This window comes from Mytilus californianus, unplaced genomic scaffold (assembly GCF_021869535.1).
Source record: "Mytilus californianus isolate M0D057914Y unplaced genomic scaffold, xbMytCali1.0.p SCAF_19, whole genome shotgun sequence".
Lineage (NCBI taxonomy): Eukaryota > Metazoa > Mollusca > Bivalvia > Mytilida > Mytilidae > Mytilus > Mytilus californianus.
In genome coordinates, this window is record NW_026262667.1 from 6,216,191 (window position 1) to 6,236,600 (window position 20,410).

The 20,410-nt window shown below is 33.4% G+C and overlaps 1 protein-coding gene across 1 annotated transcript in view; it reads left to right on the forward strand.

Moving 5' to 3' along the window:
- Positions 1-20,410, forward strand: part of LOC127727159 (transcription initiation factor TFIID subunit 2-like) — a 46,093-nt gene that overhangs the window by 5,466 nt on the left and 20,217 nt on the right. The window contains exons 3-12 of the mRNA XM_052234608.1: positions 11,564-11,711; positions 12,358-12,552; positions 13,896-13,998; positions 14,282-14,400; positions 16,165-16,278; positions 16,574-16,673; positions 17,765-17,962; positions 18,945-19,037; positions 19,289-19,350; positions 20,093-20,207. Of these exons, the coding sequence (XP_052090568.1) occupies positions 11,564-11,711; positions 12,358-12,552; positions 13,896-13,998; positions 14,282-14,400; positions 16,165-16,278; positions 16,574-16,673; positions 17,765-17,962; positions 18,945-19,037; positions 19,289-19,350; positions 20,093-20,207 (1,247 nt within the window). The remainder of the gene's footprint in view (positions 1-11,563; positions 11,712-12,357; positions 12,553-13,895; positions 13,999-14,281; positions 14,401-16,164; positions 16,279-16,573; positions 16,674-17,764; positions 17,963-18,944; positions 19,038-19,288; positions 19,351-20,092; positions 20,208-20,410) is intronic.

Genomic DNA, 20,410 nt, shown 5'->3' on the forward strand with positions numbered 1-20,410 from the left:
ACTCTCATCCTTTGATATCAGGTAGGTAATGGAGAAGTTACAATAAGATTACCACCAGAATCTCATCCTTTAATATCAGGTAGGTAATGGAGAAGTTACAATAAGATTACCACCAGAATTTCATCCTTTCATATCAGGTAGGTCATGGAGAAGTTACAATAAGATTACCACCAGACTCTCATCCTTTGATATCAGGTAGGTAATGGAGAAGTTACAATAAGATTACCACCAGAATCTCATCCTTTAATATCAGGTAGGTAATGGAGAAGTTACAATAAGATTACCACCAGAATCTCATCCTTTAATATCAGGTAGGTAATGGAGAAGTTACAATAAGATTACCACCAGAATCTCATCCTTTAATATCAGGTAGGTAATGGAGAAGTTATAATAAGATTAGCACCAGAATCTCATCCTTAAATATCTGGTAGGTCATGGAGAAGTTACAATAAGATTAGCACCAGATCATCCTTTAATATCAGGTAGGTCATGGAGAAGTTACAATAAGATTAGCACCTGAATCTCATCCTTTAATATTAGGTAGGTCATCATGGAGAAGTTACAATAAGATTACCACCAGGATCTCATCCTTTTATATCAGGTAGGTAATGGAGAAGTTACAATAAGATTACCACCAGAATCTCATCCTTTGATATCAGGTAGGTCATGGAGAAGTTACAATAAGATTAACACCAGATCATCCTTTGATATCAGGTCGTTAATGGAGAAGTTACAATAAGATTTCCATCAGATCATCCTTTAATATCAGGTAGGTCATGGAGAAGTTACAGTAAGATTACCACCAGAATCTCATCCTTTAATATCCGGTAGGTCAAGGAGAAGTTACAATAAGATTACCACCAGAATCTCATCCTTTTCTATCAGGTAGGTAATGGAGAAGTTACAATAAGATTACCACCAGGATCTCATCCTTTAATATCAGGTAGGTTATGGAGAAGTTGCAATAAGATTACCACCAGAATCTCATCCTTTAATATCAGGTAGGTAATGGAGAAGTTACAATAAGATTACCACCAGAATCTCATCCTTTTCTATCAGGTAGGTAATGGAGAAGTTACAATAAGATTTCCATCAGATCATCCTTTAATATCAGGTAGGTCATGGAGAAGTTACAGTAAGATTACCACCAGAATCTCATCCTTTAATATCAGGTAGGTCAAGGAGAAGTTACAATAAGATTTCCACCAGATCATCCTTTAATATCAGTTAGGTAATGGAGAAGTTACAATAAGATTTCCATCAGATCATCCTTTAATATCAGGTAGGTCATGGAGAAGTTACAGTAAGATTACCACCCGAATCTCATCCTTTAATATCAGGTAGGTCAAGGAGAAGTTACAATAAGATTACCACCAGAATCTCATCCTTTTCTATCAGGTAGGTAATGGAGTAGTTACAATAAGATTACCACCAGGATCTCATCCTTTAATATCAGGTAGGTTATGGAGAAGTTGCAATAAGATTACCACCAGAATCTCATCCTTTAATATCAGGTAGGTAATGGAGAAGTTACAATAAGATTACCACCAGTATCTCATCCTTTAATATCAGGTAGGTAATGGAGAAGTTACAATAAGATTACCACCAGAATATCATCCTTTAATATCAGGTAGGTAATGGAGAAGTTACAATAAGATTACCACCAGAATCTCATCCTTTAATATCAGGTAGGTAATGGAGAAGTTATAATAAGATTAGCACCAGAATCTCATCCTTAAATATCTGGTAGGTCATGGAGAAGTTACAATAAGATTAGCACCAGATCATCCTTTAATATCAGGTAGGTCATGGAGAAGTTACAATAAGATTAGCACCTGAATCTCATCCTTTAATATTAGGTAGGTCATCATGGAGAAGTTACAATAAGATTACCACCAGGATCTCATCCTTTTATATCAGGTAGGTAATGGAGAAGTTACAATAAGATTACCACCAGAATCTCATCCTTTGATATCAGGTAGGTCATGGAGAAGTTACAATAAGATTAACACCAGATCATCCTTTGATATCAGGTCGTTAATGGAGAAGTTACAATAAGATTTCCATCAGATCATCCTTTAATATCAGGTAGGTCATGGAGAAGTTACAGTAAGATTACCACCAGAATCTCATCCTTTAATATCTGGTAGGTCAAGGAGAAGTTACAATAAGATTACCACCAGAATCTCATCCTTTTCTATCAGGTAGGTAATGGAGAAGTTACAATAAGATTACCACCAGGATCTCATCCTTTAATATCAGGTAGGTTATGGAGAAGTTGCAATAAGATTACCACCAGAATCTCATCCTTTAATATCAGGTAGGTAATGGAGAAGTTACAATAAGATTACCACCAGAATCTCATCCTTTTCTATCAGGTAGGTAATGGAGAAGTTACAATAAGATTTCCATCAGATCATCCTTTAATATCAGGTAGGTCATGGAGAAGTTACAGTAAGATTACCACCAGAATCTCATCCTTTAATATCAGGTAGGTCAAGGAGAAGTTACAATAAGATTTCCACCAGATCATCCTTTAATATCAGTTAGGTAATGGAGAAGTTACAATAAGATTTCCATCAGATCATCCTTTAATATCAGGTAGGTCATGGAGAAGTTACAGTAAGATTACCACCCGAATCTCATCCTTTAATATCAGGTAGGTCAAGGAGAAGTTACAATAAGATTACCACCAGAATCTCATCCTTTTCTATCAGGTAGGTAATGGAGTAGTTACAATAAGATTACCACCAGGATCTCATCCTTTAATATCAGGTAGGTTATGGAGAAGTTGCAATAAGATTACCACCAGAATCTCATCCTTTAATATCAGGTAGGTAATGGAGAAGTTACAATAAGATTACCACCAGAATCTCATCCTTTAATATCAGGTAGGTAATGGAGAAGTTACAATAAGATTACTACCATAATCTCATCCTTTATTATCAGGTAGGTAATGGAGAAGTTACAATAAGATTACCACCAGAATCTCATCCTTTGATATCAGGTAGGTAATGGAGAAGTTACAATAAGATTACCACCAGAATCTCATCCTTTAATATCAGGTAGGTCATGGAGAAGTTACAATAAGAATACCACCAGAATCTCATCCTTTAATATCAGGTAGGTAATGGAGAAGTTATAATAAGATTAGCACCAGAATCTCATCCTTTAATATCAGGTAGGTGATGGAGAAGTTACAATAAGATTACCACCAGAATCTCATCCTTTAATATCAGGTAGGTAATGGAGAAGTTACAATAAGATTACCACCAGGATCTCATCCTTTAATATCAGGTAGGTAATGGAGAAGTTACAATAAGATTACCACCAGAATCTCATCCTTTAATATCAGGTAGGTCATGGAGAAGTTACAATAAGAATACCACCAGAATCTCATCCTTTAATATCAGGTAGGTAATGGAGAAGTTATAATAAGATTAGCACCAGAATCTCATCCTTTAATATCAGGTAGGTAATGGAGAAGTTACAATAAGATTACCACCAGAATCTCATCCTTTAATATCAGGTAGGTAATGGAGAAGTTACAATAAGATTACCACCAGAATCTCATCCTTTAATATCAGGTAGGTAATGGAGAAGTTACAATAAGATTACCACCAGAATCTCATCCTTTAATATCAGGTAGGTAATGGAGAAGTTATAATAAGATTAGCACCAGAATCTCATCCTTAAATATCTGGTAGGTCATGGAGAAGTTACAATAAGATTAGCACCAGATCATCCTTTAATATCAGGTAGGTCATGGAGAAGTTACAATAAGATTAGCACCTGAATCTCATCCTTTAATATTAGGTAGGTCATCATGGAGAAGTTACAATAAGATTACCACCAGGATCTCATCCTTTTATATCAGGTAGATAATGGAGAAGTTACAATAAGATTACCACCAGAATCTCATCCTTTGATATCAGGTAGGTCATGGAGAAGTTACAATAAGATTAACACCAGATCATCCTTTGATATCAGGTCGTTAATGGAGAAGTTACAATAAGATTTCCATCAGATCATCCTTTAATATCAGGTAGGTCATGGAGAAGTTACAGTAAGATTACCACCAGAATCTCATCCTTTAATATCAGGTAGGTCAAGGAGAAGTTACAATAAGATTACCACCAGAATCTCATCCTTTTCTATCAGGTAGGTAATGGAGAAGTTACAATAAGATTACCACCAGGATCTCATCCTTTAATATCAGGTAGGTTATGGAGAAGTTGCAATAAGATTACCACCAGAATCTCATCCTTTAATATCAGGTAGGTAATGGAGAAGTTACAATAAGATTACCACCAGAATCTCATCCTTTTCTATCAGGTAGGTAATGGAGAAGTTACAATAAGATTTCCATCAGATCATCCTTTAATATCAGGTAGGTCATGGAGAAGTTACAGTAAGATTACCACCAGAATCTCATCCTTTAATATCAGGTAGGTCAAGGAGAAGTTACAATAAGATTTCCACCAGATCATCCTTTAATATCAGTTAGGTAATGGAGAAGTTACAATAAGATTTCCATCAGATCATCCTTTAATATCAGGTAGGTCATGGAGAAGTTACAGTAAGATTACCACCCGAATCTCATCCTTTAATATCAGGTAGGTCAAGGAGAAGTTACAATAAGATTACCACCAGAATCTCATCCTTTTCTATCAGGTAGGTAATGGAGTAGTTACAATAAGATTACCACCAGGATCTCATCCTTTAATATCAGGTAGGTTATGGAGAAGTTGCAATAAGATTACCACCAGAATCTCATCCTTTAATATCAGGTAGGTAATGGAGAAGTTACAATAAGATTACCACCAGAATCTCATCCTTTAATATCAGGTAGGTAATGGAGAAGTTACAATAAGATTACTACCAGAATCTCATCCTTTAATATCAGGTAGGTAATGGAGAAGTTACAATAAGATTACCACCAGAATCTCATCCTTTGATATCAGGTAGGTAATGGAGAAGTTACAATAAGATTACCACCAGAATCTCATCCTTTAATATCAGGTAGGTCATGGAGAAGTTACAATAAGAATACCACCAGAATCTCATCCTTTAATATCAGGTAGGTAATGGAGAAGTTATAATAAGATTAGCACCAGAATCTCATCCTTTAATATCAGGTAGGTGATGGAGAAGTTACAATAAGATTACCACCAGAATCTCATCCTTTAATATCAGGTAGGTAATGGAGAAGTTACAATAAGATTACCACCAGGATCTCATCCTTTAATATCAGGTAGGTAATGGAGAAGTTACAATAAGATTACCACCAGAATCTCATCCTTTAATATCAGGTAGGTCATGGAGAAGTTACAATAAGAATACCACCAGAATCTCATCCTTTAATATCAGGTAGGTAATGGAGAAGTTATAATAAGATTAGCACCAGAATCTCATCCTTTAATATCAGGTAGGTAATGGAGAAGTTACAATAAGATTACCACCAGAATCTCATCCTTTAATATCAGGTAGGTAATGCAGAAGTTATAATAAGATTAGCACCAGAATCTCATCCTTTAATATCAGGTAGGTCAAGGAGAAGTTACAATAAGATTACCACCAGAATCTCATCCTTTAATATCAGGTAGGTAATGGAGAAGTTATAATAAGATTAGCACCAGAATCTCATCCTTAAATATCTGGTAGGTCATGGAGAAGTTACAGTAAGATTAGCACCAGATCATCCTTTAATATTAGGTAGGTCATGGAGAAGTTACAATAAGATTAGCACCTGAATCTCATCCTTTAATATTAGGTAGGTCATCATGGAGAAGTTACAATAAGATTACCACCAGGATCTCATCCTTTAATATCAGGTAGGTCATGGAGAAGTTACAATAAGATTACCACCAGAATCTCATCCTTTAATATCAGGTAGGTCATGGAGAAGTTACAATAAGATTAGCACCAGAATCTCATCCTTTAATATCAGGTAAGTCATGGAGAAGTTACAATAAGATTACCACCAGAATCTCATCCTTTTATATCAGGTAGGTAATGGAGAAGTTACAATAAGATTACCACCAGGATCTCATCCTTTAATATCAGGTAGGTCATGGAGAAGTTACAATAAGATTAGCACCAGAATCTCATCCTTTAATATCAGGTAGATCATGGAGAAGTTACAATAAGATTACCACCAGAATCTCATCCTTTTTTATCAGGTAGGTAACTGGAGAAGTTACAATAAGATAACCACCAGGATCTCATCCTTTAATATCAGGTAGGTCATGGAGAAATTACAATAAGATTAGCACCAGAATCTCATCCTTTAATATTAGGTAGGTCATGGAGAAGTTACAATAAGATTACCACCAGAATCTCATCCTTTTATATCAGGTAGGTCATGGAGAAGTTACAATAAGATTACCACCAGAATCTCATCCTTTGATATCAGGTAGGTCATGGAGAAGTTACAATAAGATTACCACCAGAATCTCATCCTTTTATATCAGGTAGGTAATGGAGAAGTTACAATAAGATTACCACCATAATCTCATCCTTTAATATCAGGTAGGTAATGGAGAAGTTACAATAAGATTACCACCAGAATCTCATCCTTTGATATCAGGTAGGTAATGGAGAAGTTACAATAAGATTACCACCAGAATCTCATCCTTTGATATCAGGTAGGTAATGGAGAAATTACAATAAGATTACCACCAGAATCTCATCCTTTGATATCAGGTAGGTCATGGAGAAGTTACAATAAGATTGACACCAGGATCTCATCCTTTAATATCAGGTAGGTCATGGAGAAGTTACAATAAGATTACCACCAGAATCTCATCCTTTAATATCAGGTAGGTCATGGAGAAGTTACAATAAGATTACCACCAGAATCTCATCCTTTGATATCAGGTAGGTCATGGAGAAGTTACAATAAGATTACCACCAGAATCTCATCCTTTGATATCAGGTAGGTCATGGAGAAGTTACAATAAGATTACTACCAGAATCTCATCCTTTAATATCAGGTAGGTAATGGAGAAGTTACAATAAGATTACCACCAGAATCTCATCCTTTGATATCAGGTAGGTCATGGATAAGTTACAATAAGATTGACACCAGGATCTCATCCTTTAATATCAGTTAGGTAATGGAGAAGTTACAATAAGATTACCACCAGAATCTCATCCTTTAATATCAGGTAGGTCATGGAGAAGTTACAATAAGATTACCACCAGAATCTCATCCTTTGATATCAGGTAGGTCATGGAGAAGTTACAATAAGATTACCACCAGAATCTCATCCTTTGATATCAGGTAGGTCATGGAGAAGTTACAATAAGATTACTACCAGAATCTCATCCTTTAATATCAGGTAGGTAATGGAGAAGTTACAATAAGATTACCATCAGAATCTCATCCTTTAATATCAGATAGGCCATCATGGAGAAGTTACAATAAGATTACCACCAGAATCTCATCCTTTGATATCAGGTAGGTAATGGAGAAGTTACAATAAGATTACCACCAGAATCTCATCCTTTGGTATCAGGTAGGTAATGGAGAAGTTACAATAAGATTACCACCAGAATCTCATCCTTTAATATCAGGTAGGTCATGGAGAAGTTACAATAAGATTAGCACCAGAATCACATCCTTTGATATCAGGTAATGAGGTATATAAATGGAGAAGTTACAATAAGATTACCACCAGAATCTCATCCTTTGATGTCAGGTAGGTCATCATGGAGTAGTTACAATAAGATTACCACCAGAATCTCATCCTTTGATATCAGGTAGGTCATGGAGAAGTTACAATAAGATTACCACCAGAATCTCATCCTATAATATCAGGTAGGTCATGGAGAAGTTACAATAAGATTACCACCAGATCATCCTTTGATATCAGGTAGGTCATGGAGAAGTTACAGTAAGATTACCACCAGAATCTCATCCTTTAATGTCAGGTAGGTCATGGAGAAGTTACAATAAGATTACCACCAGATCATCCTTTGATATCAGGTAGGTCATGGAGAAGTTACAGTAAGATTACCACCAGAATCTCATCCTATAATATCAGATAGGTCATGGAGAAGTAACAATAAGATTACCACCAGAATCTCATCCTTTGATATCAGGTAGGTCATGGAGAAGTTACAATAAGATTACCACCAGAATCTCATCCTTTGATATCAGGTAGGTCATGGAGAAGTTACAATAAGATTAGCACCAGAATCTCATCCTTTAATATCAGGTAGGTAATGGAGAAGTTACAATAAGATTAGCACCAGAATCTCATCCTTTAATATCAGATAGGTAATGGAGAAGTTACAATAAGATTACCACCAGAATCTCATCCTTTGATATCAGGTAGGTCATGGAGAAGTTACAATAAGATTACCACCAGATCATTCTTTAATATCAGGTAGGTCATGGAGAAGTTACAATAAGATTACCACCAGAATCTCATCCTTTGATATCAGGTATGTAATGGAGAAGTTACAATAAGATTACCACCAGAATCTCATCCTTTTATATCAGGTAGGTAATGGAGAAGTTACAATAAGATTACCATCAGAATCTCATCCTTTAATATCAGGTAGGTCATGGAGAAGTTACAATAAGATTAGCACCAGAATCACATCCTTTGATATCAGGTAATGAGGTATGTAAATGGAGACGTTACAATAAGATTACCACCAGAATCTCATCCTTTGATGTCAGGTAGGTCATCATGGAGTAGTTACAATAAGATTACCACCAGAATCTCATCCTTTGATATCAGGTAGGTCATGGAGAAGTTACAATAAGATTACCACCAGAATCTCATCCTATAATATCAGGTAGGTCATGGAGAAGTTACAATAAGATTAGCACCAGAATCACATCCTTTGATATCAGGTAATGAGGTATGTAAATGGAGAAGTTACAATAAGATTACCACCAGAATCTCGTCCTTTGATGTCAGGTAGGTCATCATGGAGTAGTTACAATAAGATTACCACCAGAATCTCATCCTTTGATATCAGGTAGGTCATGGAGAAGTTACAATAAGATTACCACCAGAATCTCATCCTATAATATCAGGTAGGTCATGGAGAAGTTACAATAAGATTACCACCAGATCATCCTTTGATATCAGGTAGGTCATGGAGAAGTTACAGTAAGATTACCACCAGAATCTCATCCTTTAATGTCAGGTAGGTCATGGAGAAGTTACAATAAGATTACCACCAGATCATCCTTTGATATCAGGTAGGTCATGGAGAAGTTACAGTAAGATTACCACCAGAATCTCATCCTATAATATCAGATAGGTCATGGAGAAGTTACAATAAGATTACCACCAGAATCTCATCCTTTGATATCAGGTAGGTCATGGAGAAGTTACAATAAGATTACCACCAGAATCTCATCCTTTGATATCAGGTAGGTCATGGAGAAGTTACAATAAGATTAGCACCAGAATCTCATCCTTTAATATCAGGTAGGTAATGGAGACGTTACAATAAGATTACCACCAGAATCTCATCCTTTAATATCAGATAGGTAATGGAGAAGTTACAATAAGATTACCACCAGAATCTCATCCTTTGATATCAGGTAGGTCATGGAGAAGTTACAATAAGATTACCACTAGATCATTCTTTAATATCAGGTAGGTCATGGAGAAGTTACAATAAGATTACCACCAGAATCTCATCCTTTGATATCAGGTATGTAATGGAGAAGTTACAATAAGATTACCACCAGAATCTCATCCTTTTATATCAGGTAGGTAATGGAGAAGTTACAATAAGATTACCACCAGAATCTCATCCTTTTATATCAGGTAGGTAATGGAGAAGTTACAATAAGATTACCACCAGAATCTCATTCTTTAATATCAGGTAGGTAATGGAGAAGTTACAATAAGATTACCACCAGAATCTCACCCTTTAATATCAGGTAGGTAATGGAGAAGTAACAATAAGATTACCACCAGAATCTCATCCTTTGATATCAGGTTTGTAATGGAGAAGTTATAATAAGATTACCATCAGAATCTCATCCTTTGATATCAGGTAGGTAATGGAGACGTTACAATAAGATTACCACCAGAATCTCATCCTTTGATATCAGGTATGTAATGGAGAAGTTACAATAAGATTACCACCAGAATCTCATCCTTTGATATCAGGTAGGTCATGGAGAAGTTACAATAAGATTACCACCAGAATCTCATCCTTTAATATCAGGTAGGTAATGGAGAAGTTACAATAAGATTACCACCAGAATCTCATCCTTTGATATCAGGTATGTAATGGAGAAGTTACAATAAGATTACCACCAGAATCTCATCCTTTTATATCAGGTAGGTAATGGAGAAGTTACAATAAGATTACCATCAGGTCATTTGTAGATCTTTCAGTCAAAAACCTATTGATTGTGAACTGTTGCAGCTAAACCAGTTGATAAATAAATATGAAAAAATGATGACTTGTGTCTGGCTTACCGTACACTAATGACTTACGTGATTCTACGCCAGAGTTAATGTTAAAATTATTACGATTCGGTCCCAGTGCTTAAAATCCCTCGATCCTTTATGGGTTGATTTGGCATACATAAATAAAATACAAAAATAAGTAAGCAATGAACGAGGTTGTTAAATGTGATATATGCTTTTTTGTGCTTCTTTGTTAATTATTTGTTTGTTTTTGTTGTGATTAAGATTGTGACACGGTGTTGACTGCTGTACCCCTATTTTTACATTTTTACCTATTATGTCTGTTTGTTTTATTCACGCATCGTTGTCAATATAATGGAATTTGATGCGACTGTCATACAAGTGAGAGGTTAGAGCTATAAAACCAGGTTCAATCCACCATTTTCTACATAAGAAAATGCCTGTACCAAATCAGGAATACGACAGTTGTTGTCCATTCGTTTGATGTGTTTGTGCTTTTGATTTTGCCATTTGATTAGGGACTTTCCGTTTTGAATTTTCCTCTGAGTTCAGTATTTTTGTGATTTAACTTTTTACATGTTAGGGTACTAGCAGAGGACATAGTTTCACATGGGAACTAGAAAATCTTCTTGTGAACCACACAAACAAAATGTGACAGTTAGGTTCCTTGTAAAAATTCTTATGGAGAGACTTAGTTTACATTGGAGCCTATGAGAAATAGATTGTAAAATCTTGGGAACAACTAGGCAAATTAAAATGTTTCTTTTGATGTACTTATCAAGGATTTTCACTTTAGCTTATTTGCAATTTGGTTGCTTGTAAAATATATAAAAAAAATCATCTGAACAGGACAGAATAATATAGTAAAATTTGTTTAATGGACAGCTTCTTAACTTGTTGAAATAAGATATGACAGAAAGTTTCCTTGTGTGAAACAAATTAAACTTTTGTACTTTATCATGTTTATTATGACAGAAAGTTTCATTGTGTGGAACTAATTGATCTTTGTACTTTATTATGACATAAATATAAAAATGCTCAAATTAGCTGAGGAGATATAGTCACTTCTTTGAAGAAGTTATGTCAAACATACTTTAGTATATTTCAGAAATAAAATATATGACTATTTGCTGTTTTGAACATTTCAGAGTTAAGGCCATTCAAAGTATGCATTGAATTTTCACTAGAACAGCCAAAGGGAGGAATTCACTTTGTAACTCCTAATATGGAAGGTACACCAGCAGAGAGAAGTTGTCACTTGTATACATATAAAAGTCTATATGAAAATTCTTCAAGGTATAAATAATCTCATATTTTCTTTCTTATTGTCTCATTTTCTCTAAATTGGGATGTTTTGGCAGTGTTTATGTTAGTTGATTATTTGGTGCCTATAAAGAAAGTACCAAAACTACACACATCAAATAGATAAATGCAAAAGTTTGGAGAATCAGTTTTTAATATCTGACTACTCTAAGTTTGAATTAAAAGGAGATATTGGGTATTTGTCATTCAGCAACAAAAGACACAAACAACCAAAACAACAACTTGAGATTGACTTTTTATATTCATTGAACAATACACCACATCCCCTTTTATTCATGTTCATATGATCTAGCCTATGCTGACAAATTATTGAATATTAAAACCTGGTTAAACATTTTTAATTAATTCTTTTAATTAATATAATTATTGTGTTTATCTTTCATATAAATGTGAACTTGCAATGTTGTCCTATTTCAGGTGCCAAATTGATATATGAACACATATTTAAACCAGACTTTAACCAGTCACCCCCAATTAAATTAGAAATAAAGATTACTACAGATCTAGAAATTTATGACTCCAAATTCAACAAAAAATTATGATTTTAATATGGTAATGATTTTGCAATAACAAATAATTTTTTCACAAAAGTTTTAAGAATGAAATTTATATTGAATAGGATGTGGTTCCCCTGTATTGATACATTCTCAGAACTATGTACCTGGAAGATAGAGATCACTACCGAAATGGACATGACAGCTGTGTCGTGTGGTGATCTTATAGAGGTTATGCAGATGCCAGACAGAAAGAGTAAAACATTTCATTACTTCCTGTCAACACCAACTGCTGCACCAAATATAGCAATGGCTGTTGGGTAATTTGATTTTTTCTTAGATGACCTTACTTAGGTTATTCATCCATCTTTTATATCATTATAATTCTTTAATCTATTTTGATATAAAAGCAATGATGCATTATATAGAATATGAACCAAAAACTAAAGTGATATTTTGCTGGAAATCAATTAAAAAGTTGCATACTAGATTACAATCATGATGGTCTAAAAAGATGGCTTACAGTAACACATTCATATACTGAAAACTTAGACCTATATTACCTTGACAACAGAAGTTTAAATGTCATTTTTACATCTGGTTCAATATCCTTAATGGGCTTCAAACTAAAGGAACACAACTATGATTTGTAACCATTTGTAATTCCACCAAGATATTAGACATATGACCATTTGTAATTCTACCAAGATATTGGACATATGACCATTTGTAATTCCGCCAAGATATTGGACATATGGCCATTTGTAATTCCACCAAGATATTGGACATATGGCCATTTGTAATTCCACAAAGATATTGGACATATGACCATTTGTAATTCCACCAAGATATTAGACATATGACCATTTGTAATTCCACCAAGATATTGGACATCTGGCCATTTGTAATTCCACCAAGATATTGGACATATGGCCATTTGTAATTCCACCAAGATATTGGACATATGGCCATTTGTAATTCCACCAAGATATTGGACATATGGCCATTTGTAATTCCACCAAGATATTGGACATATGGCTATTTGTAATTCCACCAAGATATTGGACATATGGCCATTTGTAATTCCACCAAGATATTGGACATATGGCCATTTGTAATTCCACCAAGATATTGGACATATGGCCATTTGTAATTCCACCAAGATATTGGACATATGGCCATTTGTAATTCCACCAAGATATTGGACATATGGCCATTTTAAAGAGCTGACTGGGTTTAACAATTTGTGTTGTTTTAAAGTGCTGAGGACAATAAAATTTAAAAGATGTAAAAACTATGGACTTATTTTAAAATGTTTCTAGAAAACTGAATTTCCAGAGATGTGTTCAAAAACCTATTCAGGGTTTGCAAAATTGCTGTTTCATTTTCTCTTAAAGTCCATTTATGAGGCATGATTCAGCACTTTACACTAGAGTAGAAACAACCATAATGTATAAATTTGAATACATGCAGACATCAATCTTAGATTTTACGGACATAAATATCTGTTTTCTAACAAAATTAGCATGTTATTAGCAAAATTCAATTTTTATCACTATTACCGTAATGTATTAAGATAAAGAACAGTTATTCTTTAATTCTAAAAGTTTCAATATTTGTTTGATGTTATTATCACAGACCAAATTAAGTTAATATTTTACAGACCATTTGAGATTTTGGTAGATCCAAACATGCATGAAGTGACACACTTTTGTCTGCCACATCTGACAGAAATCCTGAAACATACTACTGGTTACATACATGAGGTAGGAGTATATGACCTCTACATAACCTAGAAAACTTCTCATTCTTTATGTTTTATCTAAGCAATTTCCATTTCAACCAGTTACAACTTTTTAAATATCTATGTTTACTATTCAAATAAAACTGAGAAATTGTAAGAGGATGAACAGATATTTTCAAAAAAATTGTATCCAGTAAATGTTGAATCTTGACTTCTTTGTTGATATATAATACAAAGTTAGAAAATAATAGATATGTTTTGCAATGTCCAAATGTTTTATGCTTTAAAATGATGTACAATTGAAGGCTTTTGAGTTCTATGAAGAGTTACTATCCAGCAGATATCCATACTCCTGTTATAAACAAGTGTTTGTAGACGAAAGTTTCATTGACATGGATCCGTATGCAACAATGACAATATTCAGGTAAAATTGATTCATTAATACATTAAATTTGGTTTAAAAAGATTTTAAATGATTATTTTGCTTTTAAAGATTAACATGCTATATATATCTAGCCATTTCACACTGATGCAACTTCATAAAGTATTAAAGGAACATAAATATTGAGGTATCTCCATTGCCACTTGATATGTCGACATAATGTTGAGTTATTTCCCTTGCCACTTGATATGTCCACATAATATTGAGTTACCTCCTTGCCACTGGATATATAAACATACTATTGAGTTATTTCCATTTCCACTGGATATGTCCACATACTATGGGGTTATCTCCCTTGCCACTGGATATATCCACATAATATTGAGTTATCTCCTTTACCACTGGATATGTCCACATACTATTGAGCTATCTCCCTTGTCACTGGATATATCCACATACTATTGATTTATCTCCCTTGTCACTGGATATGTCCACATAATATCAGGTTATCTCCTTTACATCTGGATATATCCACATGATATGGAGTTATCTCATTTACCACTGGATATATCCACATAATATTGAGTTATCTCCCTTGCCAATGGATATGTCAAGTTGACTGAAAATAAAACAAATTTATTTATTTTGATGTAGGAAAACTTTTTTATTTTATTCATTAAAGATGTAGAAATGTTAATTGATTACCGGTTTTATAAAAAGTATGAAGATGTGGTATTACCGTATGATAGCTAATCATTGCTAATGAAACAACTACTATCCAGAGTCCAAATGATGTGGATGTAAGCAAATATAGGAAATCGTAGGACATTCAGTATTGAGAAAAGACCCCAGCATGATTATTATACCCCAAGCAACGAGTTGCGGAGGGTATAATGTTTTTGATCCGTCCGTCCGTCTGTCCGTCAGTCCTATTTCTTGTCATCGCAACTCCTCTCAAACCACACAACAGAATTTCATGAAACCTTTTCAGATAATAAGGACATACTACGTAGATGTGCATATCGACAGGAAATTACGATTCAATTTTTTTCCAGGAGTTACACCCCTTTGAACTTATTTGCCCAATATACTACTGCAACCTTTTGTCATCGCAACTCTTCTCAAACCACACAACAGAATTTCATGAAACCTTTTCAGATAATAAGGACATACTACGTAGATGTGCATATTGACAGGAAATTACAATTCAATTTTTTTTCCAGAAGTTACGCCCCTTTGAACTTATTTGCCCAATATACTACTGCAACCTTTTGTCATCGCAACTCCTCTCAAACCACACAACAGAATTTCATGAAACTGTGTAGATAATAAGGACATACTATGTAGATGTGCATATTGACAGGAAATTATGATTCAATTTTTTTTTCTGATACAATTTCTTTTTCTTACACTTATTTTATTTCTCCAATGACAATGTGGGGATGTGGGGTATGTGAGCGCGCTCACTAAGGTTCTTTAATTTTCTTACTTTAGAAATTACCACTAACAACTATTGGTCATCATATTTAAATTGAAGATACTTATGGTCCTCATTTTGTATTTTTATTGAATATTTTTCAAAGATGAATACGATGGAAGGTGGACAATATAGTACAATTAATACACATTACTTTGAAGGTTTACAGAGGTTGAAACTATGTGATATATTCTTTAAAAACCCCAAAACAACAAAGCAGTAATACTTATTATATACTTTATACTTTATTATCTACATATGGATATACCTTGATGCTATCTACATAGAAACATAGCCTAAGATGTTAATTTTACAAAATTTAATTGCAGTACAAACCTGCTGCACTCCTCCAGAATTATAAACCAAACAATAGAAACCAGGACGTTGATGGCTGCAGCTGTAGCAGAACAGTTCTTTGGATGTTTTCTTTCTATGGCCAGCTGGTAAATCATTAGTTGTTTTTATATCACTTTGATGTATCATCATTAATTTTCTATGCGCACAAACACTTTTTGTAGATAAATTCACAAATATGTTTTGTGGATAAAGTCATTCAGATATATATTGTTTGTCAAATTATGTTTACAAGTTTATATCACATATTCCAAAGGAATGTATTAGTTAAACATTATCTCAAATTATGAGTCAAAGAAATAAGTCCTTTATTTAAGGGTAAGAGATATTCAATAACTTTAATTTGTTTTGTGTATCTACATAATATATGTGTTTTAATTTAAGGCCTGATGCATGGTTAACTGTTGGCATTGCAAAATATCTTGCTGGATTGTTTATCAAGAATAAGTTTGGAAATAATGAGTACAGATATCTTGTTTCTAAGGTATATTACAAATACTTGTACTAGCATTTACATATTTTTAGAATGTAATATAGTCTTATTTTGATTAAACATGATCCAGTTATTTTAATACAGCACGTCTAGATGAGATGTAAAACTGGTTCACCACATTTTGTTCCTATATAAAGTCAGGCTATGTTGACCATGTGTTGTTTGTTGTTCCATCTCATTATTTATAACTTGTATTCTATTTAAGTCTATTTCAATAAAAGATCTATTGGGGTCACATACACACTTATTTTCACAAGCAATGTATTTACACATTTGTGAGTAGAAAATAATGCAAACATGTTTCATTGCCATTTTTTCTTATGAGAATACAAGATGGTAAGAAAATTTGAAAATAATTGTGAACTTGGTTAAAAAGGACTAAATACCAAAAAATAACTCTGAAAATTAGTTGGTTTTTAGTGACAAATTTTATATTGCCCTTGGCTTTTAGTTGAACATGCTATATCAACCAATCGTATTTATAGCACTGCTGATAATTGTTTAGTTGAACATGCTTTTTCAACCATTTGTTTGTTCATCATAGTTTGATAATAATAATAATATAATAATGAATATAATAAATACTTTATTTAAAGAGGGTAAAATCAGTTAGTACAATACTAATCTCCCCTGAAGCCCTCTGAATAATTCAAAATATAACAATAATATAATATATACATATACATACCTACATACAGCTTTTTATGCAAAACAAATGGCAAAAAACATACAGAATCGTTTCATGAACATATTTTGTTAATGATATACAAGACAAATATATGGATTTTTTAGAATATAGATAAATTTCATCTGATAATTACATTTTTAGTTTAGAAACAAGAAATTATAACACCTTTGTTTGAACTGTTCTATCGTTTCTATCTTTTTGATTTCTACAGGAATACTGTTCCAAAGAACTGTAATGGAATATTGAAATGTCTTTTTCATAAAATTTGTTCTCGGACGTGGTATGAAAAGACAATTATTGTCCGATGAACGCAAAGAATATCTTGCATTAACATTTTGGTTATTGTTAAATAATTGACAGTCCAAAGTTGTGTGTATTTCTGTTTAATTTATAGGAAATGAAACTTGTGCAGGACTATGAACACAGGGTTGGTGGAATTGTATTGGATCCTGCAGCCAAACATGGTACACATCACTTCTTTGTATGGCATAGACAGACTATCTCTCCCAAATATGCTGAGATATTTCAGAAAAAAGCTCATCTTATTCTCAGAATGTTTGAAATCAGAATAGGACAACAACTGCTCATTCAGGTAATTGATGGACATATATGTGTATATATATATATATAAACAAGTCTAAATTGAAAACAACGTTCAAACCTATGATTGCATTGGATAAAAACCGCAATTTTTATACGTGTGCATGCAAAACAAATTTCTTGGTAGAGGGGTCTAAATATATATATAAATTTTTAATTCACAAAGATTACATTTCACATCAAATAATAAAAGTTTGTTAAAATGATATCACTAACGCTTTCATGTCTTTTGACAATCTTCAGGCAACAATATAACAATGTCCTTGACGTCGCCTGAAGATTGTTAAAAGGCATGATGGAGAGTCATTTAGCTCTCCATGTTTACTTCCAGTATCATGTCATTTTCTTGCAGATGTTGTGTTGTCCTCATAAATTGTCTTATAATCAACTCTTCTCTTTAAAATGTCAGATACAGTTGCTTTTCTATCTCAAACTGAAAAGCAAGATCTTTCTGCATTTTCTTAGGGTTTTTTTTCAGATTCCTGAAAAAGATCTGACTATTGTTTCATTTCTTATCTGAACTCACTTATTTTGGTGACAACCTAATATTGTTTATAAAAACAGTTCACTACAAACAGTTTGACACCTTACTAATTTTATTCCGTAAAAGATCCTATTGTGTAACAACTTTGCTTTGATTGCAAATCAAACAATAATGTATCATGATTTTCTGTTAAATAAATTAAACATACCGGTTTTGACAGGTAACTATTAATGCAATTAAATGTATTGGGGCTTCTTAATGAGATCAGAATTCCTAATACAAAGGGTCTGGATTATAGAAGGTATTTTTGCAAAGGATGTGAAGGGAAAATAATGGGACTTCATTTTTTGTCTGGAATGGAAAGAATACTGGTTTTTACAGGGTCTAGTTTACTCAGGTTTGACTGTAATATATTTCAAGAAATATAAACATGTGTAAAGATTTAAAGGGAAATATATAAAGAAATTGAAATATATACATATAATTTCAGGTTTTGAATAAGCTGCTAGCTTTGGCGGTTTCCTCAGCACAACAGAAATTCTTAGCCAATACATGGGGTAATACTCTACTGTCTACCAGTTCTGTAAGTAATTTTACTTCTATATTTGTCATTGAATTACCTCTACAGACTGTTTGAAAAAATATATATGCTTCTAAAAAAACTGTAAAATCTTAGGTGTATGCTCATTCAGTTTAGAATGATTTCATGAAATCCTTTGAAATTTGTAAATTTTAATTTAGCTTATAATTGTTATTTTGATTTACTCAGTATAATTGAGTAAGTGAATAGTTACATAATTAGAGCCATAAATATTATATTGATTCTTATTTTAGTTCACAAAGATTATTTCCACAGTTACTGGTAAAGACATTCAGCCATTCTTGGATTTATGGGTGTATCCTTTAGATCACATCAGTTTGCTGTAATATGAATAAGGGATTAACTATATTCTCAAAATAGGAGTGATATAAATATTTTGCAACTTCCTGGAAAAAATATTTAATATTTTACTTAAAAAGGATAACAAGAATTATTAAAAATATTGGTCAAAACAACAGACCGCACCACCCAACCACCAACACCCACTCCTCAAAAAATTAGACTTACAAACAAAGACAAACACCAATGAACAACACATGATCCAGATACCCAGACTAGGCACAGGCACAAAATGTTTTACATTCCTACAATCCTCCCCCTTTGTTGTAAAGTTTTCATGGAGAGCAGGTGCTGTCATCGATGTTTTGTTTTATTGAGACATTAAACACCACATGATTTTTTCTGTCAATCAAAATAATGGTATTCCAAAGAAAGATGTATTTTTATTGTAATTATTTCAAAATAAAAGAAATTTGATTAATTGACTCTGCATAAATAAAATAGAATAAAACATGACGACTCTCAACGAAGGATGACTGTAAACCAAACAATTTTTCCGAGCAATTTATTGAATGATATGAAAAAAATAACCTGAATTGTCTAACTTTGTTTTCCCTTATATGACTGCATCCTGTTATTAGGAAAATGGCAAATATAAGCGACTGTAAAGTCATCTAAAAAGGCTATTTATGAAAAAAAATCAGCAATAATAAGTAGATTTACAGTACATGTTTTTATTTACCTTGACTTACAACCAGATCACAGAGTGGGTGTGCTCGTTTCTTTGGTAGTTTTGTGTTTAACAGAAAGAGAAATGTTGTTGAGTTAGAAATCAAACAGGATCTAAGTGCTAAAGGAGCACTGAAATATGTGGTAAGTAATCAGACAGGATCTAAGTGCTAAAGGAGCACTGAAATATGTGGTAAGTAATCAGACAGGATCTAAGTGCTAAAGGAGCACTGAAATATGTGGTAAGTAATCAGACAGGATCTAAGTGCTAAAGGAGAACTGAAATATGTGGTAAGTAATCAGACAGGATCTAAGTGCTAAAGGAGCACTGAAATATGTGGTAAGTA